The 26,198-nt window shown below is 41.2% G+C and overlaps 2 protein-coding genes across 7 annotated transcripts in view; one reads left to right on the top strand and one right to left on the bottom strand.

Annotated features, from left to right (window-relative positions):
• The window catches only part of Dbf4 (DBF4 zinc finger), a 40,015-nt gene extending 30,278 nt beyond the window's left edge, over positions 1-9,737 (bottom strand). Inside the window, exons 1-2 of one of the 2 annotated variants that reach the window (XM_060373866.1) lie at positions 9,462-9,737; positions 8,243-8,415 (exon numbers count right to left, since the gene is read on the bottom strand). In XM_060373866.1, the coding sequence (XP_060229849.1) occupies positions 8,243-8,415; positions 9,462-9,507 (219 nt within the window). In that variant the 5' untranslated portion in view covers positions 9,508-9,737. The remainder of the gene's footprint in view (positions 1-8,242; positions 8,416-9,461) is intronic. The other variant, XM_021626635.2, reaches the window with a different exon arrangement.
• Positions 9,738-9,894: 157 nt separating this feature from the next.
• Positions 9,895-26,198, top strand: part of Slc25a40 (solute carrier family 25 member 40) — a 30,932-nt gene continuing 14,628 nt past the window's right edge. For 3 of the 5 annotated variants that reach the window (XM_021626632.2, XM_060373889.1, XM_060373888.1), the window contains exons 1-5: positions 9,895-10,085; positions 14,101-14,186; positions 14,281-14,405; positions 19,280-19,339; positions 23,125-23,231. In XM_021626632.2, coding sequence (XP_021482307.1) covers positions 14,306-14,405; positions 19,280-19,339; positions 23,125-23,231 — 267 coding nt within the window. In that variant the 5' untranslated portion in view covers positions 9,895-10,085; positions 14,101-14,186; positions 14,281-14,305. Of the gene's footprint in view, positions 10,086-14,100; positions 14,187-14,280; positions 14,429-19,279; positions 19,340-23,124; positions 23,232-26,198 lie in introns of those variants that run through there. The other 2 variants (XM_021626633.2, XM_021626634.2) reach the window with 2 other exon arrangements.

Here is a 26,198-nt window from a genome sequence, read left to right as displayed (position 1 = left end):
GGAATTAAACTAGTACTATTAAAATGCACACTATAAATACTAACAACTAAGCAGAAATGACTTTTAAAGCTCTGATTTCTACAGGATTCTCCCTATGAAAGGCAGGAACAAAGGTCTGTTAGCAAGATGACTTGATGGGCTGGTCTTTGTTTGATAAGCCTGATTATCTGAGTTTGATCACCTGGACTCACCTGGCAGATGGAGAAAACCAACTCCTACAAGTTCTGATTTCCATGTGAGAGTGCAGGTAAGTCAGTTTAAGCTACCATTAACTCAGAATCAGCTGCTGACAGGAGCAACCCTAGTGAAACACAAACTGTTGTGCTCCCAAGGGAGGGGTGCCTGCAGAGACAATACTCCAACCAAGGACCATGCATGGAGAGGACTTAGAACCCCTACACATATGTAACCCACTGGTTGCTCAGTTTCCAAGTGGGTTCCCTAGTAAGGAGAGGAGGGGCTGTCTCTGACATGAACTCAGTGGCTGGCTCTTTGATCTTACCAGGCTACAGAGTAAGATGATGCAGCCAGTTCTGATAAGACCTGATAAGCTAGGGTCAGATAGAAGGGGAGGAGGATCTCCCCTATCAGGGGACTAGGGAAAGGGCATAAGGGTAGAAGAGGGAGGGGGCTGCAGTGGGGATACAAAATGAATAAATTAAATAAATATATAATAAAATTAAATTAAAAACCCCTGTTGTGCTCCACCCCCATTCATTTTCATTGACCAGTTAGTGAAGTTTCCATATTTACTTATTCCAAAAATATGGGTCCTGTATAAAGGCAGACTGTAAATGATATATAATAGTGCCAGTAACTCCATATATACATGTGAGTATGTACATACACATATGCTAGTTCAGCTATTTTAAGTGTAACAATTCAAAGGCAATCACCACCTTTACAATGCTATATAATCACTATTATTATCCATTTCTAGAACGTGTTCACCCCCAGTTTTAACTCCTTTATTTGTCTATGTCTTCATGCTGATAACCTCTATTCTACTGTCTCAATGAAATTGACTATTCTGAGTACTTCACTGCTATGGTTTGAATGTTCGCACTTATACTGTTGAAATTTAATGCCAACTGTGCCCTTTTAAGCTGAAAATGGACTGAAGAGACCCATCAACAGGTAAGAGCACTGGTTGTTCCTCCAGAGGACAAGGTTCAATTCCCAGCACCCACAAGGAGGCTCACAACTATCTGTACCTTCACTTTCAGATCATCTGATGCCCTCTTCTGACTTCTCTAGGAACTGCAGACAGGTGGTACACACTCATATGCAGGCAAAACACTCATACACTTAAAAATAAATTCTTGCTGGGCATGGTGGTAAATGCCTTTAATCCCAGGATTCGGGAGGCAGAGGAAGACAGTTCTGAGTTGGAGGCCAGCTTGGTATATAGAGCAAGTTCAGGACAGCCAGAGCTGCACAGAGAAAAGCTGCCTTGAAAAAAACAAGAATAAGTTTTTTTTTTTAAGGTAAAAACTTACTTTGTGGCAGTGGTTCTCAACCTGAGGGTCATAACCCATTGAGGGGGGGGGGTCACAACAGATATTCTGCATGTCAGATATGTAGATTACGATTTGTAACAGTAGCAAAATACAGTTATGAAGTAGCAGGAAAAAAATTTATGGTTGGGGTCACCACAACATTAGGACAGTCTTTGGAGACTCTCTGGATGCTAAATGAGGTCACGCGGGTGGGTGGGAGGAAGACCTGGTGCTGCTCTGGCTATGCAAAGAGCTCCAAGACACGGTGATCCATCACGCACTGTAAGTTACCTTTCTCACTGGCCTAACAAAATACCTCACAAAAGCAACTTAAGGAGGAAAGAGTTTATGCTGGTTCAAGATTTGAGGGAATATAACCAGCCCAACATGGCAGAGACGGTAGACAGCAGGACGTGAAGAGGCCGATCACAATGTACCTGCAGCCAGGAAGAGACAGGCAAACCCCAGTGCTCTGCCAGCATTCTCATTTTCATTCAGTCCAGAACATCAGCTCGTAGTCTGCCTGTTGCCGCTGTGTTCAAAAACACTGACCAAAACCAGCCAGAAGGAGGAGCTCTGTTTGCAGGTAACAGGCCATCCACTAGGGCGGTGGTTCTCAACTTCCCTAATACTGCAACCCTATAATACAGTTCTTAATGTTGTGATGATCCTCAACCATAAAATTACTTTCATTGCTGCTTCATGACTTTAATTTTGATAGTTATGAACTGTAATATTAATACCTGTGTGTTCCGATGGTCTTAGAGGACTTCTATGAAAGGGTCGATCGAGTCCCCAGAGGGAATGAGACCCACAGGTTGAGAACCACTGATCTAGAAGCCAGGACAGGAGTTTGAAGCAACTGAAGACCACGGAGGAAAGCTGCTCACCAGCCTGCCCTCCATGGCTTGCTCAGCTTGCACAGGTTCACCTGTCTCTGATATCCTACTTTCCAAGATATACACCCTAAAGTAAATTGCTAAAGAGCTATTTTCTGAAACCACCCATACTGTTTGTAGTTGTTGCCTCGTTTTGCATTCCCAGCAACAGTGGACAATTAAATCTGTGAAAGTTAACACTTTTATTTTCCAGTTGACAGAACCTTCACCCATTATTTATTTATTTTTATGTGTGAGGGTTTTCGTGCATATATGCATTTGCATATGTGCCTGGTGCCTGCTGAGGCCAGCAGGGGTTATTATATCCCCTAGAAATAGTGAGCCACCAAGTGAGTGCTAGAAACTAGACCCAGGTCTTCTGTAAAAACTAATGCTTTTAATCATCTCTACAGCCCCCTTCACCCACTGGATTATCTTTCTGTTGAAATATAGGTCTTTACATACTCTGTATATTTCTCACTTATTAAATAAAGGATGTACAATTTTTCTTTGGAAACAAGTCTCATATAGCCTTGACTGGATTATCATGAATTTGATTCTTTTGCCTCTACTTCCTGAATGCTGGGATACTGTTTTGCGCCACTGTTGCTTTTATGCAATTGTTGGGACTGAACCCAGAGCTTCCTGTAGGCCCAGCAAGCACTCTGTCAATTGAGGGAACATGAATGATTTGCAAAATATTTTTTACCATTTAGTGGAATTCTTGTTAATGTCCCAGGAGACAGATGAGTTGTTAATTTTAATTAGGCTGAACTTACAAATCTTTTTAGTTTGTTGCCAATGATTACATATACTTATTATTGAAATCACTGCCAAACTCAGTGTTAGAATTACTTCTTCCAATATTTTCCAATTATTCAGCTTCTTACATTTCTCCCAGTTTCGTATAAACTGAGTTAAAACTCCATAATGTAAACTTAAAAAGGCAGAATGGGACGGCTAAGATGGCTCAGCAGATAGAGCCACTCTTTGCAGAAAACCCTGGGTATGTTCATTACATGTCCACAGCAGCTCACAGCTGCCCAGACCTCCAGATCCAGGGGTCTGGTGCCTTCTCCTTTCTTCCTTTTGGTACCTGCAATGCCTTTATACATACACAAACACAAAAACGTAAATTAAAATAAATAATAATAAAAACCCTTTTTGGTAGTTCTGGGCACAGTACAGTAAACAGGGAAACCCTGGCTCACTAGCCTCAAAATAACACCTCCATAAAACCAAAGAGAAACCAAACAAGAAATCCACTTCTTCTGGGTGTGGCTCAGGTCTCAGTTATTTCAGAACTGGGGAAATGAAGGCAGAAAGATTATAAAGTTCCAGGCCAACCTGAAATATAAAATAAGACCTAGCCTAAAAGCCCAACCCTACTCCTATATCCTGCATAACAAAGAAAAATGTCCTTTATAATCTGGTTTTAACAAAACTGGTTCCTGCCACTTCCATACCTAAATTTCACTCTCAAGGTAGTTTGTAGATCATCAAGTACACAAACACACCCATATAGGCAATATTTTAAGTATGTTCTTTCCAAAAAGTATGTACAGTTTACTAAGTACATTCCTAACAGACCTTCAAGATCCAGTTCAAATCTTAACTGTATTGATTTATAATGGATGGTAAGTGATAAGCATTCTTCCACAGGTAAAATGAGGTAATTCAAGACACCTTAAAGTATTTAAATGCAGTTTTTTGGGGAGCAGTTACTGGCAGGCTTACTGGTCCTAAGAAAAGGGGAAGTCACTATACAGGGAGAGACAGGAAAATGTAGGGGGAGGGAGGAGCGGGAGAGACTTAGGGAGAGAAGAGCCAAAATGTCTGTATTATATAGTAAAGAGCCTCGGGATGTGGCGGGGGGGGGGGGGGGGAGAAGCCCCCATCCCCAGACTGGAAAGTTCAGGGTAGAGGGTAGGGTATGCCAGCCATACATGTAACAGGTAGGGACTGAGGGACGCTGGGAGAAACTGGTTAAAAAGGCATCTCAGCCGCTTGTCTGGGCTCAAAACCCAAAAGGAAGCATTTTCATCTGTGTCCTAATAGCAATTTCTATTAAAGCACTTTGCGGGCCGTTCTGTAATTACTGGTTGTTGTGCCCACACAATGTCCTCTACAATTCTTGTGCTAGAAGTAGTCTCTCCTTCCTTCCACTTTCATATTACAATCTGCTGTACCCACGTGTTGTGTAAGAGTGTCCTGGAGGACCGAAACACACATCTTACAGTGAACTTTTTAAACAGGAGAGTAAATTCAAGGTTTTTAAGGAGTTCCTGAAACTGACCAGATTCACTAGGCCCCTCCTTGACAGAGGAAACAACATAAGCTGAGAACCCCTCTTAAGACAAAAAGATGAGGTAAAAAGAAAACCCACTGAGGAGAAAAGTTTCAAGGCTGTGCGACTAAACCAGATCAGACCAGACTAGACCAGCTGCTTGGAAGAGGGTTAGACCAGAATTACTTGAAAAGGATACTTTCCAACCTGCTGAGCTGCCTGAGGATGTGCAGTGTCAGTGTGCTTCAAGTTTTCCAGCTTCTGTGAGCTGTCTGGCACCCATGCTGTGGTGGGCCTTAGTATGTAGCTGTCTTTGAATCATTTCTGTTCCTGTAAGTAACCCCAATAAAATTCACTGGTTCACCAACTTAGACTTTGGTTGTATCCATACTTTGGTCTGTCATGGGATCCCTATCTGGGGTGAGGAAGGTGGTGTGTTTTCCCAGGTAAAGATCCAAGGGTAGAGTTGAGTGAGAATCCCGAGTGCTTGGGAGAAAACTCCAAGAAAACAAGATGGGTCTTGTGACCTCAGTTTTGTCAAAACATAGAATTGTTCTTGAAATGTGTTTCTGTGCCCTTTCCAGGTGTAGCGGATGGCAATGAGTTTGCTTCAGCTGTTGTTACTCACATACCTCTATGAAAACACAAGATTTTGCCAAGGGTGGTGACTGAACACTTTACTCAGGTGCTTCTTCGCTAATCCTCAGTGTATAAACAGCTTGATTCTTTGAATAAAGTTGGCTATTATGCACAGTCCACCTCACTTTTAGACCCTGCTCTCCCAGGGTCAAACCACCAACTAAAACAATAAGCACTGCCTTTATATTTTCCTTCTCCAATTGTTTTATTCTAAGCTGTTTGGAAATGGGCCTACCCTTCGTTTTGTTTTGTAAATAGGATCTTACTAAGTAGTCCGAGCCAGCATGAACTTCAACTCATGATCTCCAGCCTTAGGTCTCCTAAACCCTGAGATTATAAGTATGTATACCAGCAAGCCTGACTTCATATCCTTCTTAAGTAGTTTTGACTTAGCTATTTTTCTTAACAACTGACTGTTGTACAGTCAATAGCTGAATTATCACAAGTATTCTTTGCAAATAAATATAACATGGTTTCATTAAGACTAGAGGAAAACAAATATAGCTGGTGACTTAAACAATGACACTATTGGGGTGATCTGAAGCAAAAGTAAGTAACAGAAAGGATAGAAGGGTTATATAAAACTAAAAATCGGGGGAAACATAGCCTTTTAAGTAACTATTTGACAAAACTAGTGTTTCTTTAAATGTATTAAGAGACACCACGACGAGCTATAAAAACCAGAACTAAGTACTTTTTTTCCAACAAGATAGTGAATTGTGGACGTCAGCTCTCTTCACCATGTGAGTCCCGAGGACTACACTCAGGTCACCAGGTTTCCCAGCAAGTGCCCTCCCTTACTTGAAAGCTACCTCACTAGTAGCTTTTGCTTTCCTAAGGGGTAAGTGCAGATGCAATCCCCAATAACAAATTATGCAGCGGAGTTGTTTTTGCATTTGCAGAAATCACCGGGCTCGGTACATCTGGAGTGCTATGGATACACCTCACCTTAGGGGGAAAATCACCTTCGTGACCATGCTAACTCCAGTCACAATTATAAAACTTAGCTTTTAATACATCTACTGAGATACGTGAAAACATGAGGGTAAACTCTGACACACATAAAAGCAAAATGTTCGTTGATGACTATCTATGGTAGAAGTAACTCAAAAACTGTTTCTTAAAGGTATTTTAGGAAGTGCTGTGAGGATGGGTGAGAAAGAAAGGGACAGAGGATGTGATTCCTGTCCCAGTAGTCAAGGGCTCATTCAGTCAACATTCCTTTTCTATAGGTTTCGCAGACTGGACTTAGAACACAAATCCAAACATGAGTGACTTAGACCTAAAGTTGACAAATTAGTCAACATACTTAAGAGAGCTATCAACTAGTCCACAGCCACCGACAGCTAAGAGAATGGTGGTGGGCTGATGCCGTTACACATGCCTGAAGTCCCAGGACTTGGGGAAGCAGAAGCAGGTGGATCTCTGTGAGTTCTGAGCCAGCCTGGTGTACAGGACAGCCAAGGCTACACAGAGAAACTGTGTCTCAAAAAACAAAAAGAACAGCAGCATACCATGTCACTCTGGAATTAGAGACTAGCACATGGCACTTCATTCTAAATTAGAGGGGTCTTTACTTATATCTAAGGCCCTAAGCACATTAACATACCCTTGATAGGCAATACAGTCATGACAGGTCTATTGACCATGACCTTTAGAAGTGCAGCCATTTGGATCATTTTGATAAATGCTACCATAAATACATGATAATGAATCAACAAGATGACTAGTAAAAAAAGCAGGATGCTCATGGGAGTGGGAAGGGACTTAGTTATGAAGAAGGGTGTGAGCAAGAGTGGGAGGATAAGGAAATGTAATAAAAGTAACAGGTTGCAATACAATTTGTAGATGAATGTAACTGACAAAAAAAAGGGAAAAAAATTAAACTTCACATTCTTTTCATATTCAAAGTAAAAGTCTATCTACCCCGACCCCACTTTCTAAAGTAGACAAATTTCAAAGGCAGGTAAGTAAAACATCACATTAACAAGAGGTTCTAAGGAATCTGTGACATATTCTTGTGAATTACCAGACTGGGAACAAAATATTCAAAAATGTTTCTTTTCACCCAAGCAGAAAACTTTGAAATAGTAAAAACCACAATAACCTCATTTGCTAGAATTTAGGTAATACTAACATTATGTTTAAAAAAAAATCTTTAGGCTTTTGCTTCACTTTTTTAATCACCTAAGTAATGTATAACAGTAAAGACAGCTTAACTATCACTCCATGTGTTCCCCCAACTGGTGAATGTTGCCTCAGTAGTTCTCTCCTCAAATACATGTGTGAGTAAGTCTCACACACACACTTATTTTATAAGTCTCTCTCTTACACACACACACACACACACCACTAAAGAACTATTTTAACACAGAACAGGTCCCCCCGCCAGTCATCAGCCAAGCAGCTCCTGCTATTCTGGAAGGAAGTTCAACTAGGACAAAGGAGTCTCATTCCTTTGTACTGAGCCACTAGTCACAGAAACTTGAACATTTTGTCCAGCTACAAAAGGCTTAAAACATGGTTTCTTAGCCAGGAACTGGTGGTGCATGCCTGTAATCCTAGCACTCAGGGAGGCAGTGGCATGCCTGTGAGTTCGAGGCCAGCCTGGTCTACAAAGCAAGTCCAGGACAGCCACGGCTACACAGAGAAACCCTGTTTCAAACAAACAAACACAAATCAACAACAACAAAAAAGTGTGTTCTTTGTCCCTTAGTATTGGGATTTGAGCACAGAAAATCTTGTGTCAGTAGGTGCTAAACCACTGGGTTATACTCCCAATCCACAAATGATTCACTAATACCAAACAACTCACAGTTTATAAGGCTGCTATTGATAAAGGGCCACCATTTCTTAAAATGAAATTCTTTAATGATTCCACACTATAAAGTACTGGTCTAGGTTTTCCCCACTCTTTGTGGGTTTGTAGTTTCACTTACCCCTCCAAGGTCCTTTATATCTTTTTGTAGTTTTTCACATACAGTGATAGAAGGCAAGTCAAGGTAAAATATTTTTCCCCAAAGCGGCTTATATTTGGACTTTTCCAGTCTATTATCAGTTTTCAGGGATTTCAAAGATGGTCTGTTCTTTTCATTTTTGTCTTGGATGCCACCTGTGATTAAAAAAAGCATCAGGTAAATGTTTCAGATGCAGAGAAAAATTTAACTGCTTAAAAATATTCAACAACTAAACCTAAACTACACAAAGAAAAAACTGTTAATCATAACAAGTCGTTAGAATCTAAATATATCCCTGAATATTACCACTTAGGATGAAGGTAAACTGCCCTGTATGCTTCCACAAATTTTATATTGGAGAACAGGCAGGAAATGCTCATTATTTATTCCTGTTCCATGGATGAAGTCAGGAAACTCATTAAAGCCTTTTGAAAAATCTTTATCAGGATGTAAACTTCGTGTGGGTTATTAACAGTTCTGTGAAAACCCAACACAGGCGTTTCGTATTTTAAAAGCTTATATACCTAGGCGCACACACACACAGAAAAGTATCTAGAATAAACTTAATCATCAAGGTTTCCTAGGTGCTCAAATTTTGGTTTCATAATTAGCCTAGTACCAAAAGAACTAGATTATGCAGTTCACGCACTTTTGTTTACCTACTGAAGAACTCAGGCCCACTAGGAAAGACATCGCCATTCCTCTTACTTTTACAAGCAGATGTAGAAAGAAGCAAGGAACTTCTTTCAAGTTTTCGAACACACCGTGCACTGTCCAATTAACAGTCACACAGGCATCTATCTCTTGGAAGGTTTCCTTATAACGAATTTCTACTTTTACACGAGATAACGAGGCTGAAACGTAGATCTGTTTTTGTCTTGTCTCTGAGGCTGAAAACACACGCGCACACACACACCGGCTCGCTCGGTTTTTAATTATAGCCACAAACGGGACCCGCGCATTGTCTGAAGCCTTGCAGCCCCGAGAATGCGGGCTCGCAGCCGCGGCGGGGAGGGAGCACGAGGGGCCCGGGCAGCGCCGTCCTCTCACGGAGACCATCCCCGAGCGCCTCCGGGGCGCCGAGAACCCAGAGATGCCAAAGCAGCCGGGGACCCCTCGCGGGAAGCCTCCCCAGAACCCGCCGCGGGACGGGCGAAGCAGGAAAGGATGAAAGGGTGGGCGGCGGGGAGGGGCTTCCTACCGGACAGAGGTGCTTTGCTGTGGATCCTCATGGTCTCGAGGCTCATGGTAGCCGCCAGGCACCTACATGCTGGGGCCGCGGCGGGGGCCGCATGGGACGGCGGCCAACACCCGGCTCCGAGGCTCGCCCGGCCTCGGCCTCCGGGCCGCGGGGCGGGGCGGAGTCCGCTGGCTGAGTCTTCGGGGCCGGTTCCGGCGCCGATGCTCGGAGCAGGAAGGGGCCGAAGCTCGGACGTGGGAGCCGCGGCGGTTAAAGATTTGAAAACGCGTCACGCGACCGCGGCGCCCAGACGCGCTCCCCGCCCTTCCTACGCCGGGGCCGGGCCCGTGCAAGCTCCGCCTGCCCGTCCGCGCGGGCCCCGCCCCCTGTGGGCGACTCCGCCCCCGGCGCGCGGGCCCCGCCCTCGCTCCGCCCCCCCCCCCCGGCGTGCGGGCCCGCCTCGCCGCAGACCCCGGCTCCCTGGCGTCCTGTCCTTTCGAGTTCCGGCGCCGCTCTGCAGCTCGGGGCGCGTAGCAATCGGGGCAGTAGACCCCGTCAGCCTCGGAGGCCGGCCGACCCGTCGTGTGGCCATTACCACCTGCTAGCTTTGCTGCGACCCGCGCCTTGCAGTCGCCTAGCCACCAGGTACGCCAGTTAGCCGCGTGTGGGACGCGGGGCCGGGCTCTGCGCTCCCGCCGACCTGCAAGCAGGCCGCAGAGGTCCCGGGCGGCCAAGGTGGCAGGGTCCACCCGCCCGACCCCACTCTCGTAGCCCTTAGGGTACTTTTGTTCAGTATAGACCTCTTCTTTCTCGCATATATATATATATATATATAGATAGATAGATATATGTATATTTATTTTTTTGCAACAATAAAAGCGTGGGAAGTGAATCTCGGTATTTTTCATCTGATAAAACGGGAATGATAGGATTACGATCAAGACGAAATCTACGTTTTTTATTTGTTTCAGTTTTGCTTTATAAGCGAGAAAGTGCCTCACACGACGTGTTTTGCGTGTGCTTCTGCTCGCACCCTTACAAACGTTATGTTTTTTACTGTTTTGCATTTCTTAGCTCCCGGCCTTGATAGACGCTCCTCACAGTATTGGTTTTTGATGTAGTAGCTCAAGACAGTCAGTGCAGATTAAGTCTAGGTGAATGGTGAGACTGTTAGCCAAAGACATTATCAGGGTGGGTTAGAATTCCTAAAAGAAATGATTTTGTTTTGAATAGGTTAAGGTTGGAGTCCGGAGCAATAATCAGGGGGCTGTCTGTCGTTATTAAACGATCTGTTAGACACTTGGGATCATTTGTTTTCACGAGACATACCTGGGAGGGAGCCAGGAAGAGAAGTATGCGTTAAGAGATAGTGTACTGGTGGATTTGAGTTTAGATACACGTGCTTAACAGGTCTTGAGAAGGAGGAGATACAATATGAGCAAACTTTTTTTTTTTTTAAATATTGGGGAGAAAACTAAAAAATGTAAGCTACAGAAAGAACTCAGAATCTCCATGTTCGTGAAATGATTTAAATGTTTGAGAAATACTAATGGAATAGAGTTAAAGCCTTGAGGGTGGGTGGATTGCCCTGGAGCAGAGTTTGTGAGCTAAAAGTAGAGATTCTGAGGATAAGGAAATGAGAGTGAAGCCGCAGGGACAGCAGGCTGAGATGTCGGAAGAGAAGTGAGAACAAACCTTAATGGTGTGGAGTCATGGGATTTTCCTACAGAATTCAGGTGGTTCCAGCTTTTAGAAACTATAGGAAATGGGTAATGTTGAGGCTAAATTTTAGTCTGAAAAGGTGGCGGGAGGGGAGCCAATAGTTATGGAGATTAATTGGAATGTTCTTGAAAGCATAGTACTGTGCCTGGAACAGTAAGAGCCCTGTAATTGCTGTCATCCCGCTGAGCCTTGCACAACTCACAGTAAGAACCCTGTAATTGCTGTCATTCCGTTGCACAACTCAGTTTCCAAGAGAGTTCAAGGTGGCTAAAACCTGAATACTAAGTACATCTACGGTTTTTGTCATGGAAGATGTCTTTCATTTCCTTAGAGATAGTTTGAATGATAACATAGGCAAGTGTAATTTGAATGGTAATATAGCTAAGTACTAGATAAAAAACAGTGATTTTTGAAGTCACAGGTTGAGCACACCGAAATAAAAAAAATGGCCAGTAAGGAAGGAATGATAGAAGAGAAGATTGGGTTTTTTGAAGTTTTCTGGATATGGGAAGGATATAATCATCTTTCTTTTGAAAAATAGTGAAAATGAAAGTCCATTTTATGCTTTTGTGACGGACGATTTATATTTCTTATGAGATAGGACAGTGAAAGAGTTGGAACTATGCTGTTAGACTCGCCCTTATGTGTTACATAGGTGATAATTCGAAGCTATGAACAAGCAAAAAAATCTGCTCACTATACAGTTAGTAATTTTTCAGTCTACCACCCAATGTCATGTGGAACCCAAATCATATTAGCCACAGGAAGGAGGAGGACTTGGTCATAGAAAGATAGAAATGTCCTTACCTGTGAATAATCAGGTCTGTAAAAGAATGTGGTTTTTGTTAAAGCAGACCTTGTTCTTCTCATTCCTCTTTTTGAAACGGCCTCTGCCTGTACCCAACCTAGCCTGGGACTTACTGTGTGGCCTAGACTGACCTGGAAGTCAATAGACAGCCTCTTGCATCAGCCTCCCAAGTACTGAAATTACAGGCGTGACCACCACACCCAGCCTAAAGTAGATCTTGAAAATGTACTTGGAGTCCTTCAGATGAAGAATAAATGAATGGGGCCTCTGCCTCCCAAATTCTGGGATTAAAACTGGGAGCTAGCTTGTGGCCCATAAACTAAATGCATTCTAGGATAGCTATGAATGTGACACATGTGTAGATGACATCATGTCACAATGTCAAAAGTTGGGACACGCTCGGGACTCAGTGAATGTTTATTTGGCCATAAATCAAGAGACGCTAATTCATTTAGAACTGATCTAGCCTTAAGACAATTTTATGACCTTGGACAAATAAATTCTGTGTGTGTGTGTGTGTATGTACGTGTATGTGTGTGTGTTTTGTTCTGGGCACTGAACTTGTTACCTCATGCTTTACCACTGAGTTGTATCTGCAGCTGAATAGTAACCCTTTTATTCAGTAATTTCCTTGTCTGCTAATGAAGTTAATATTTGGTTAATCTACTTGACCAATATACATTGTATATTCTTTGAGTTTAGACAATTTTTGTAATACCTATCACTTCACTGTTTTATTTCTTCCACCTAAACCTTCCTTGCCAAAAGGTGTTTTCTTTTGTTCCTGTTCACAGTAAATCTGACTTAGACCCAACCCTTATCTGCTCACTTGAGGCCTCTGATACTAATTATTTGTATTGAACTCATTTTCTAGCTGTTGGTGTGCAATATTGTGGCAGAAGTGTATAGGGGAGCAGAGAGGTTCAGCTCCTGACATCCAGGAAGCAGAGGACAGGGAGAGTGCGGTTAACATGTCTCTCATGTTAAGAGAGACAGGGTTTGTGAACATGCGAGTGACTGGAATGACATACTGCCAGCCAAAGTGTGCTTGTGTCTGTCTTTCAGGAAAGGAAGTTTATGTCCAAATCTGCCTGTCGTAAAGTCCAGACTGGTTTGCAACCTTCCGTCCTTGTATCTCCGCTTCCTCAGACGTGGGATTGCAGCTGCTTACCAGCACTCCATGCTTTGTAGTGAAGGGGGTTTAGTCGGTTGCTTGGTTTTGTTTTGTTTGAGACTGGGTCCCCCTGTGTATTCTGGCTGTCCTGGAAATACTCTGTAGACCAGGCTGGCCTTGTACTCAGAGATCCTCCTGTCTTTGCCTCCTGAGTGCTGGGATTAAAGGAATGTGTCACCGTGCCCCACTGTGTATTAAGTTTTTAAATATTTTAGCCTAACTGTGTTAGTTTCCCAAGGTAAGTGTAGGAAGACTACGAAGAGATACATGAATAAGATATTATATCAAAATGGTTTGCCATTGAGAATTCAACAGCCTAAGTATAAGAGATCATTTAAGCATAATTATATACTCTGCAAACATTATAAATGAAATGAACATTTGTTATGTTTGTGTTATATCCATAACAGAGTACTAACTAAACATAAATAGAATTTACTGTTTTTTAAAACAGCATGTACACATGTATCAATGTCTATATGTGTTTATATATGTTTATAATTATATATATGCATATATGACTGCCAAAAGGTAATAAATATTGTCTGTTTCATGAAGTTTTTATAAGAAAATGATTAAGGCCGTGTGTTTTTCTTTTATAACTATACACCAACTATTGGTATGCAATAAAATTTGTGTCCTATTGAATGGTAGTCTGTTCCAGAATAAAGAAGATATCTAAGTAATGTTTTCTGTAAACAACAGATTTTGTAAATCCTTGTCTCTTACTGCTTTTGTTCTGACTCTTGGTCAGGATGTTTTCATACCTTTTGGTTACCTGTCCTGCAAATGTAATGTTACTCATACAGCTTAATCAAACACATTCTTATCAGAGGGCGTGAGCTAGTAATGGCAGTTGCACACTAGCTTTCATTTATAGCTTATTTACTTTTGGCAGTGATAAGAACTTGCTTTCTGTAAATTTTATTCTGCTGTATTTTGCTTTATTTTTGTAGTGCTGAGAATCAAACCCAAGACTTGGGCATGTTGGGCAAGCACTCCTGATTATTGTTGTCATAACTTAACAACAATAAATTAACAGGTAATTTTGAAAGTCTTTTCCATTCAGCTTTATTACATATGTACATATATGTAGTATATATGTGCCACATACTCTTAATTTTTTGCTTTAACAGATTTATTTTTCAACGACTTAGAAATATGGAATCTGAAACCGAGGGGCCACCACCAGCAGTGCAAGTGACACCTCTTCAGCAAATGTTCGCCTCTTGTACTGGAGCTGTACTGACATCGCTAATGGGTAACATTATGCAACCAGTACAGGTTACTTAGCTTTGAATATTCTAGAGTTTGTTATCTGTGAAGTAATAATATTATTTTGAAGGGATGTGTGTATTGGATGTACGTATGTGTACATACTTGTGTGCATGTGGCAGCCGGGAGTCAGTGTCAACATCTTCTGTTGCTGTTTTTGGTGTGTATATGCCTGTGTGTGTGTGTGTGTGCGCGCATACACATGCTTGGATATGTATATGCAAGTGTGTGTTCGATGCTGGATGTTCAGACAGGGTCTCCCAATGAATCCAGAGCCGAATGACTGGCTAGAAAACCCCATGGATCCTCTTGTCTTTACTTTCCTGTGCTGGGATTACAGTCCAGTGCCACAGGGCCCAATGTTTAACATGGGTGCTGGGATTCAAACTCTAGTCTACGTGCTTGTGTGGAAGGCACTTTGCTGAGCCATAATATATATTATAATATATATTATCATTATAGTCTCGATAATGATATATATACTATTATGATATATTATTTATATATATGATATATATATATCATATATATAATCCATTAGTCTGGATTCCAGTATTTTATCAGGGTAATATGAAAAGAATAGAAAATGAAGAGATCCATTATAGATGGTTGGGAGCCACCATGTGGTTGCTGGGGATTGAACTCAGGACCTCTGGGAGAACAGCCAATGCTCTTAACCTCTGAGCCATCTCTCCAGTCCCCTGAGTGAGCTATCCCAGAAGCAGAAAGATATACATGGTATATACTTACTCATATAGACATATAATATAGAATAAACCTACTAAAATCTGTACACCTAAAGAAACTAATCAAGAGGGAGGACTCTTGCTAAAATGCTCAACTCCTATCCAGAGGGCAAAGAGTGGACATCAGAAGAAGGAAAAAAAGAGGGAACAAGTCAGGAGCCTGACACCGAGGGCCTCTGAAAGGCTCTGCCCTGCAGACTATCAATGCAGATGCTGAGACTTATGGGCAACCTTTGGGCAGAGTGCAGGGAATCTTATGAAAGAAGTGCGAAATAGTAAGATCTGGAGAGGACAGGAACTCCACAAGGATAGCAACAGAACCAAAAAATCTGAGCACAGGGGTCTTTCCTGAGACTGATACTCCAACCAAGGACCATGCATGGAGATAACCTAAGACCCCTGCACAGATGAGCCCACGGCAGTTCAGTATCCAAGTGGTTTCCATTGTAATAGGAACAGGGACTGTCTCTGACATGAACTGATTGGCCTGCTCTTTAATTACCTCCCCCTGAGGGGGAAGCAGCATTACCAGGCCACAGAAGAAGAAAATGCAGACACTCCTGATGAGACCTAATTTACTAGGATCAGAAGGAAGGAAAAGAAGACCTCCCCTATCAGTGGACTTGGGGAGGGGTATGCACGCAGACGGTGGAGGAAGGGAGGGATTGGGACAGGAGGAGGGAGGGAACTAGAGGGGGGATACAAAGTGAATAAAGTGTAATTAACAAAAAAAGAAAATAAAAAGAAAATGAAGAGAATGGAATTCTATCCATGCTTGTTCACTCACAAGTTACTGCTACGCTTGGGGACAGTACCTATTTTTCTGATGTTTATCTTTTCACTGAAAAGAAGGGGTCTCTGGAGAGTACAGGAGTGCCACAAGGACCAAATATACCAGGGCACAGGGGTCTTTCACGAGACTGTTTCTCCAACCAAGGACCATGTATGGATATAACCTAGAACCCCTGCTCGGATATAGCCCATGGTAGCTCAGTGTCCAAATGGGTTCTCTACTAAGGGGAACAGGGACTATTTCTGACATGAACTCATTAGCGAGCTCTTCCACTCCCCTCCCACAAGGGAAGAGCAGCCTGGCTAGGCCACAGAAGAGGACATTGCAACCAGTCCTGAGGAGACTTGATAAGCTAGGGTCAGATGGAGGGGGAGGAGCTCTCCCCCCCCCCCCCCCGTTAATGGACTTGGATAGGGGCAGGGAGAAGACGAGGGAGGGTGGGATTTGGAGGGAATGAGGGAGGGGGCTACGGCTGGGATACAAAGTAAATAACCTGTGATTAATATTAAAAAATAAAAATAAAAAAAGGGGGTCTCAGCTGGGTGTAGTGGTACATACCTTTAATCCCAGGACCTGGGAAGGAAAGTGGATCTTTGCAGGGCAGCCAAGAAGGCTACAGAATAGAGAGACTCAAAAAAACAATGGGATGGGCCAGAAATATTAGTTTTAAAATAAGAATTCTTGGAGGTCTCTATCAACATGATTAAACTTTTACAGTTCTTTTAGGTCTTTTAAAGTAGAAAAAGGAATTTTAGTATGTTTATCCTATGCTATTTGACTAATATCCACTTATAAGGGAGTATATACCATGTGTGTCTTTCTGCTTCTGGGATATCTCACTCAGGCTGATCTTTTCTAGTTCTCACCATTTGCCTGCAAATTTCATGATTTCCTTGTTTTCAATTGCTGAGTGGTATTTCATTGTGTAAATGTATCACAATTTGTGTATCCATTCCTCTGTTGAGGGACATCTAGGTTGTTTCCAGTTTCTAGCTATTACAAATAAAGCTGCTATGAACATAGTTGAGCAAATGTCCTTAATGAATGGTGGGGCATCTTTCGGGTATATGCCTAGGACTGGTATAGCTGGATCTTGAGGAAGTGCTATTCCTAAATGTCTGAGAAAATGCCAGATTGATTCCCAAAGTGGTTGTACAACATTGCATTCCCACAAGCAGTGGAGGTGGGTTCCCCTTTCTCTACAACCTCTCCAGCATGTGTTATCCTTTGAGTTTTTAATCTTAGCCATTCTCATGAGTGTGAGGTGGAATCTCAGGGTTGTTTTGATTTGTATTTCTCAAATGGCTAAGGACAGTGAGCATTTCTTTAAGATTAAAATTTATAGTCCTAATGAAGCTAAACAACAAGGAGGACCTGAGGAAAGAGGCTGAAACCTCACTCAGGAGGGCAAACAGGATAGACATTGGAAGTAGGAAAAGACAAGGAACAGGACAGGAGCTTTCCACAGAGGACTTCTGAAAGACTACCCTCCAGGGTATCAAAGGAGATACTGAGACTCATAGCCAAACTTTGGGCAGAGTGCCAGAAATCTTATGGAAGAAGAGGGAGATAGAAAGACCAGGAGCTCCACCAGGGAAAGCAACAGAGCCAAAATACCTGGGTCTAGGGGGTCCTGCAGAGAATGATACTACAACCAAGGACCGTGCATGGAGAGGACCTAGAACCCCTGCATAAATGTAGCGCATGGCAGTTCAGTGTCCAAGTGGGTACCTTAGTAAGGGGAACAGGGGCTGTCTCTGCCATGAACTCAGTGGCTGGCTCTTTGATCACCTCCCCCTGTGGGGTGCAGCCTTGCCAGACCACAGAGGAAGACAATGCAGCCAGCCTTGATGAGACCTCCTGATAGGCTAGGGTCAGATAGAAGGGGAGGAGGACTTCCCCTATCAAGGGACTAGGGAAAAGGCATAGAGGGAAAAAAGGGTGGCAGGGAGGGACTAGGAGGAGACAGGGAGTTGGCTACAGCAGGGATACAAAGTGAATAAATTGTAGTAAACAAAGAAAAGAAAGAAAGAAAGAAAGGTAGAAAAGAAATAAAATATTTGCATATAGAATAACATAATTTGGGGCAACTTAGCAGTTTCTCAAGTTTCTCTGGGTTTCCTCTTTATGTTTCATGTAGTGGGTTTCTTACAGGAATAACCAAATGGCATAGATGATAGCTGAACATTTGAATGATTTTAAGTTGACTAGTTTAATTAAGATAGCAAGTGATTAGAATATCAACCAATTAATTTATGGTGTATCTTTATGTTGGCTTGAAGTTTATTCTAGTTCATAAGCCTTACAAATTATTATTATTTATACAACATTCTGTCTGTACACCACATCTTACTAGAGATGGTTATGAGCCACCATGTGGTTGCTGGGAATTGAACTTAGGACCTTTGGAAGAACATCAAGTGTTCTAAACTCTGAACCATCTCTCCAGCCCTACAAATTATTTTTTAAACATACATCTATTTATTTGTTTGTTTGTTTGTTTGTTTATTTTTCATGTGCATTGGTGTTTGGCTGCGTATATTGCTCTGTGAGGGTGTCAGATCCTCTGGAACAGGAGCAGGAGTACAGACAGTTGTGAGCTGCCATGTGGATGCTGGGAATTGAACCCGGATTCTCTAGAAGAGCAGTCAGTGCTCTTAACCACTGAGCCATTTCTCCAGCCCTGGCCTTACAAATTATTTAACTTGACTTTCTTGTTCTCTGATGAGGAATAATTTTCTTGAAACCACAATTTGATACCTTTTTCTTATTTTCAAGAAGTAGAGTATGAAAATGAAAATAAGATGCAAATTTACTTTGTTGTTCCCAGATGGATGGCATAATCTAATGCTGGAGATGATTTATGGCTAGCCTACCCCAAATTCCATTTCCTACAAGCTTTGATACAGATAAATTAATCAGATTGGGAAGGCTAATACTGGCTGATTTTTAGTTAGTTGTAATACGAAGTTTTTCTCAAATATTAGACTTTTAGAACTTTGGTAGATTGCTTTAAAGAACGTATTTTCTAAACTTGTAGTGCATTAGTTGTAATACTAATGGAGTTGTAGATGTAGGTAGAAATAACTTGTGCTGTGAGAAGTGATTTGCAGTCAGTCTTCAGTAGCTGAGGACAAAAGTGCAGAGGACCGTACTAGGAGCAGTAGGACCCCTCAGTGGTGGGACACATGCAGCACTGTTATTAAATAGCGTACTCAGGGCATAGCAATGAGGGAAAGTGTGAATTGATGTAGAGCTCTCTAAATGACCTCTTAGAGATTTAGAGATACCATATCTTAACTGAAACTTCTATATTCATAGTGACACCCCTGGACGTTGTTAAAATTCGACTCCAAGTCCAGAACAACCCATTCCCTAAAGGTATGTATATTAGATACTCTGATAGTATTATTAGATTTTTTAAAATGTTACTGTACTCATTTTTGTTTGGATAGTATTTTGTAAATTTAATTAGCATTAGAATTAATGCCTCATCTAGAAATATTTTTCACCTTTTAATTATATCTAGTGAAGTGTAGGCAGAAAAAAATGTATGGTATCTACCCCTATTTATTTGTCATATATACCTACACACACACATATACATACATACATACAACCCCTCTTTATTTGTCATGCATACATACGTATATATATATGTACATGCACCTAGTCATATGTATTTTAACATTTTTACGGATCTTCTAATTAAAATAGAGAATATATTTGACTATATGCTATTCATTCTTTCTCTCATTAGAAAGGAGCAGGCTTCTAAGAGATAACAACAAAGCATAACAAAATAAAATAAAAGACAAAACAAAAACCATCACATCGAATATGGACAAAGCAAACCGGAAAAGAGCCCTAGAAGGCACAAAATCAGAGACCCAGGCATTCCCACACTTGGGAGTTCCATAAACACACTATAAGCTGGAAACCACAATACTCACACAAAGGTCCTGGTACAGACCTGAGCAGGCTCTGTGCATGCTGTTTCCTCTGTGGAGGGAGGTACAGCTAGAGGCTTCCAGTTTCTGGCTGTGGTGAGTAGACCAGCAATGGAAGTGGTGGAGCAGGTAACTCCCTGTGGTGGGGTGAGGTGTCTTCTGGGTACATGCCCAAGAGTAGGATAGTTAGATCTGGAGATGTACCAACTCCTGTCTTACTGAGGAACTGCCACACTGATTCCCACCGTGACTGTAAATGTGCACTCCCACCAGCAATGGAGGAGGGTTCCCTTTACTCCATGTCCTCACCAGCATGAGCTGCCACTTGCTTTATTGATCCTAACCATACTAACAGATATAAGATGAAATCTCAAAGTGATTTCGATTTGCATTTCCCTGATAACTAAGGATGTTGAACATTTAAGTTCTTTAATGGCGTTGGTTTTCTTGATTTCAGCCCTGAGTTTGATTATTTCTTGCCATCTGTTCCTTTTTGATGTGATTTCTTTTTATTCTAGAGCTTTCAGGTATGCTGTTATTAGTATTGAGAGGTTTTTGTGTTTTGTTTTGTTTTTTTTTTTAATGTCGATACCTAATGCTATGAACTTGCTTCTTAGAACCACCTTCATTGTGTCCCATGAGTTTGCGTATATTGTGTGTTCATTTTCACTCATTTCTAGAAAGTCTTTCATGTTTGTCTTGATTCATTTTTCATTCAGTAATGAGTTGCTCATTTTCCATGAATTTGTAGGCTTTCTTCTGTTTCTGCTGTTGATACGCACTTTAAGTCTGTGCTGATCAGAAACAACATAGGGTTTAAGTTTTCCTGTATCTGTTGAGACTTGCCTTGTGTCAGAGTGTGTGGTCTATTTTGGAGACAAATCCATGACATACAGAGAGGAAGGTATATTCTTTTGTATTGGGTGAAAGGTTTTGTATCTGTTAGGCCCATTTGGTTTATAACAGCAGTTAGCTCTAGCATTTTTCTGTTTAGTTTTTGTCTGGACCCACTGTTTATTGGTGAGAATGGGACATTGATGGCTTTCACTGTTAGTATGGGAGGATCAATACGTGATTTAAACTATAGTAGAGTTTCTTTCCTGCATTTGGGTGCCCTGATGTTTGGTGCATAGATGTTAAGAATCGAAATCTCTTCTTGGTGGATTTTTTTCTTTGACTATGTAGTGTTCTTCCCTATCTATGTCATAATGCTTGTACATTATGACACGCAAAGTTATATGTAGTTGACAGAGAGGACAATCTTGTCAGCAACTATGAATCCACTAGGACAAGTTTTGGTAAATTAGGTAGAGCTGACAGCTGGCTAGACAGAACAGGACAAATAGAGAGAGGGACAAGCATTGCAGTACTTAAATTAATAACATTTATTCTGCTTATTTTAACATGAGTTTCCCTTGTGTGCAAGAGTTGACATATAAACATTTTTCTGATTAGTTTTGAAGTCTGTTTTGTCAGATATTAAAATGAATACACTAGCTTGCTTCATATGTCCATCTGCTTGGAATATCTTTTTCCATTTTTTAACCCTGAGATGATGTCTATTCTTGATGTTAAGGTGTGTTTCTTGGATGCAGCAGAATGATGAACCCTGTTTTCACATTCATTCTGTTAGTTTGGGTCTTTTTATTGTGTTATTTGTTGAGCACTTGAAACAGATGTTGAAACATATCAATGAGCAGTGTTTGTTGATTCCTGTTAGTTTGTTGTTATGGGATGTGTGTCTGTGTTTTCCCTCTTAATTTGCTGCCGTGGGATTATTTATTCCTTGTGGGAGGTATTTGGGTGTGATTAGCCTCTTTAGATTGGGTTTCCTTCCTGGCACCTTCTCCAGGGCTGGATTTGTAGGCAGATATTGCTTAAATTTGGTTTTATCTTGGAATCTCATATTTCTCCATTTACTGTAATGCAGAATTTTGCTGGGTATAGTAGTGTGGGCTGATATCTGTGGTTTCTTACAGTTTGTAGAACATCAGACCCCCTTCTGGCTTTCACAGTCTCTGTTAAGAAGTGCTATTTTAATAGGACTCCTTTTATATGTTACATGGCCTTTTCCCTTTGCAGCTTTTAATATTCTTTCATTGTTCTGTCTGTTTAGTGTTCCAGAGAAAGCCTGCTAGAGTTGGGCCTAGAATAACAGCATAAATGGGGAGGGAGGTTGGAGGAGAAGCTCTGCTTGATCAGCTAGATGTGGGGCAGAGAGGAGTGGGAGGCTGCAGCACAGAGTCTCCTGGAGAGATGGGGGTGAGACTAGGGGGTTGGATTTGGAGAGGAGGGGGAGGTGTAGATCCGCAGTTAGTCTACCATTTCTCTGTTATTTCACAATGCAGGGCTGTTCATCTTGACTCTGGAACTTGATATAAAGTAATTCTGTATTATATCAGATAGACAGGAATACCAATACTGTCATCAACCTTTGGAACTATATAAAGATAGTGTAGAAGTTGGCCAAGCTTATTTGAATCCTCTATGGTCTGAGGAGGTAGCTCAGTGGGTGGCATCAGTACAGAGGAGAAAAAAATGAAGGAATAATCAAGATTTTAAATAAAGCTTTTCCTACTTAGAAATAAAGTGAGATGAGCAGTCATATTTCAGGTAAGGATAAACGTATAGTAGAAAGAAACTGAAAGGTTACTCTTGCACGTGAAAGCACAGGAGATGCTTGTACATTATGACATGCAAAGTTATATGTAGTTGACAGAGAGGACAATCTTGTCAGCAACTATGAATCCACTAGGACAAGTTTTGGTAAATTAGGTAGAGTTGACAGCTGGCTAGACAGAACAGGACAAATAGAGAGAGGGACAAGCATTGCACTACTTAAATTAATAACATTTGTTCTGCTTTTGTAACATGAGTTTCCCTTGTGTACAAGAGTTGACATGTAAACATGTTTCTCTTTTTATCTTCCATCTCCACCCATCCCTTAGGTAGCTTAAAAAAGCTTCTGTGCACATTGTTTTTTAAGCCATGGTTCTGCAAATAAATAGAAAACCCACTGATTCATGTTGTCACTTTTCACAGTGGAGTTTAAAGGCCTGTGCTGACTTACCTTGAGCAAATTGAGCTAATTATGTGTGTTCCATCCTAGAATTTGTCCTTCCGTACTTTCCTATTCTCACTGTACTTGCAGTGTGTCTGTAAAAATGATACAATTATGTGAAATAACTGCTGGTTGTTGGACTCTTCCTTTATTAGGAAAGTGTTTTCTATACAGTAATGGCCTCATGGATCACATGTGTATCTGTGAAGATGGGAGCAAGAAAGCATGGTATAAGAAGCCAGGAAATTTCAAGGGAACCTTGGTAAAGACATGCTTTTATTTGGAATCTTTGTATGTTTTCTATTCTTATTTTTATTCTTATATATGACTTTGTAATTATAAGGGATTTAAAAGTCTATCATACAGAATCATGGTAAAGAAAAGTATGTCTTTTATAATTTGTTAACTTTCATTTGTTCATCCTGTTTATATAGGAAAAAGAAGTAGCTTTTTAAAGTTTTTTTGAGAATTGTAGATCTCCCTTATTTCAAAACAAAACATACAGACACGTGTGTTTGTCCCCGTGTCCTTGGTTGTGCTCACATTAGCGCACTGTGAGCACGAGAGCACTGTGAGGATTTTTCTTGTCCTTAGAAGAACAATACCCATTTCTTTGCTCTCATCCACCCTAGAGCCCCTGGCAACTTCTACTCTGTTCTTAATTTAGAAAATGTTGTCACGTGAAGAATGCTGTATAAATGGAATCATGGCATATGCCGCCTCTAGAGGTTAGAGTTTTATCACTTTGCATAATAGTCTGGAGATTTATCCAGGCTGTTGTATGAGTCCGTTATTTGCTTCTGTTTTATTGCTCAAAAGTTTGCTGTGGGTGTGCCACATTTCCATTCAGGACTGTTTGCAGCTTTTAGTTACCGTGAATAGACGCTACTATAGACATTCATTTTGTCAGTGTGTGAGATAAAGTTATTCTTTATTATTTCTGAGAATTTTAGAGGAATCCTATTCCACTTCTATCCCTGCGTAGAGTGAAATGACATCTTTACTATGTTGGGTCTTGCAGTGCATGTTGTTTTGGTTTGGTTTTTGAAATAGCATCAGTCTGTGTAGCCCTGGAACTGGCCTGGAACTTGATATGTAGACCAAGCTGGTCTCGAACCCATAGAGATCAGCCTCCAACTGCTGGGATTAAAGTTGTGTGCCATCATGCCTGGCTTCAGGTAAATTTCAGATCTACTTGTAACACTATAATTGGAACATTTCTTCTTATAGATAGGTTTTAAATTCAGTCAGTTTTGTCATTTAATTAATAGACAAATTATATTAATGTAGTTATAGATATAAGGGCTTACACTTGCCTTTTCTGGTTATTTTTTGGTTTTGTTTCTTTATTTCTGTTATTTTTCATACATTCCTTTTTGTTACGTTTTATCATTCCATTTTTATCTGTCATACTTTTGTGTATATATTTCTTAGCTAAAACAGTCTGATTTTTTTTTTCTTGCTTCAAGTATGTTGATTATTCAGTATTTTTGTTTTGTTTTTAATGTTGGCTGATTTGAAATCTTTGTCAGAGAACTTGGACAGCTTTGCTCAATTTCAGTGTTTATTATTGTCTCTCTTCATTAAGTATCACACCTTCCTAGTCCTTAGAATGGTAAATGGACTATACCCTGGGCATTTCGAGTGCTGTTTTTAAATTCTAAATTCCAGTTAAATAGTTCGTTTAACCTTAAAACAAAACAAAACAAAACAAAACAAAACAAAAAACAGAAAGAAAGAAACACTGTTCCACAAAAGAAACGGCAGTGTCGCATGGTTAATGCAGCTCAGCTTTAGACATTTAGGTTCTCCACTGGCATCCTTTGGCAGCGAGTTTGAGGGAAAACTTTACTGTTGGGCAGGGCAGGAGTAGGAATTCTGGCTCTTTCTACTGGTTCTGAGGTGGAGTGGCCCCATTACAGTCAGATATGGCAAAAGTCTTTCTCTCTGCTATTTTCTGACAGCACCTTAGTGCAGTAGGCAGAAATGTTATCCAGGGATTGGAAGTTTCATCTTGTTGGTCTTCTGTAACACTGACACACAGAAAGTGTGTTACAGCGCCTCATGGCAGCCTGACAGGGGGAACCTAGACAACCTCCTTGGCTTTTGCCAGTAAGGGTCTGAGCAATGATGGTTGGCTGGGGCAGAACAAATGTATCTTAAAAGTTATCTCTCCTACCAAGCCTCCTCTCTCCTGCTTGTGAGTGGCTTCTTTTCTTTTCTTTTTTTTCTTTTAATTTTTTTTATTAATTACACTTTATTTACTTTGTATCTCCCCTGTAGTTCCCTCCCTCCTCCTTTTTCTCCATGCATGCCCTTCGTCAAGTCCCTCGTCAAGTCCACTGGTAGGATCCTAGTCTGTTAGGTCTCCTCAGGAGTGGCTGCATTGTCTTCCTCTGTGGCCTGGTAAGGCTGCTCCCCCCTCAGGGGGAAGTGATCAAAGAGCAGTCCAATCAGTTCATGTCAGAGACAGTCGCTGTTCCCATTACTATGGAACCCACTAGGAGACTGAACTGTCATGGGCTACATCTGTGCAGGGGTTCTGAGTTATCTCTATGCATGCTACTTGGTTGGACTACCAGTTTCAAGGAAGACCCATGTGCCCAGAATTTTTGGATCTGTTGCTCTCCTTGTGGAGCTCCTGTCCCCTCTGGGTCTTACTAACTCCCACATCTTTCATAAGATTCCCTGCACTCTCCTCAAAGTTTGGCCATAAGTCTCAGCATCTGCTTTGATAGTCTGCAGGGCAGAGCCTTTCAGAGGCCCTCTGTGGCAGGCTCCTAACTTGTTCCCTGTTTTGTCCTTTTTCTGATATCCATCCTTTTTGCTTTCTGGATGGGGATTGATCATCTTAGTGGCTTCTTTTCTTAACGCAGTATTTTAAGGTACAACAGTGTTGTGATTTGTGTGCATATATTTTTAGTCCTGTGTATAATACCATTTTATGAATACTTTGTTTTGTTCCTCTGTTTATTAGTTGATGGACATTTAGGTTATCCTCTTTTAGAAGTGAATAATGCAGTTATAAACATTTAAATTTTTGTGTGAACACATGTTTTAATATCTTATGCAAGTATATCCAGAATTTAAATTTTGGGTTGTATGGTACTAATTTATTTAACTTCTTGAGAGACTGCTAAACTGTTTTCCAAAGTGGGAATACCATTTTACTTTCCCATAAGCAATATATGAAGCTCCCAATTTCTTCAGTCCTCACTTGGACCTATTT

This window comes from Meriones unguiculatus, chromosome 21 (assembly GCF_030254825.1).
Source record: "Meriones unguiculatus strain TT.TT164.6M chromosome 21, Bangor_MerUng_6.1, whole genome shotgun sequence".
In the NCBI taxonomy this organism is placed as follows: domain Eukaryota; kingdom Metazoa; phylum Chordata; class Mammalia; order Rodentia; family Muridae; genus Meriones; species Meriones unguiculatus.
The sequence above is the reverse complement of the archived record's forward strand: the minus strand, read 5'-3'. Positions and strand labels throughout refer to the sequence as shown.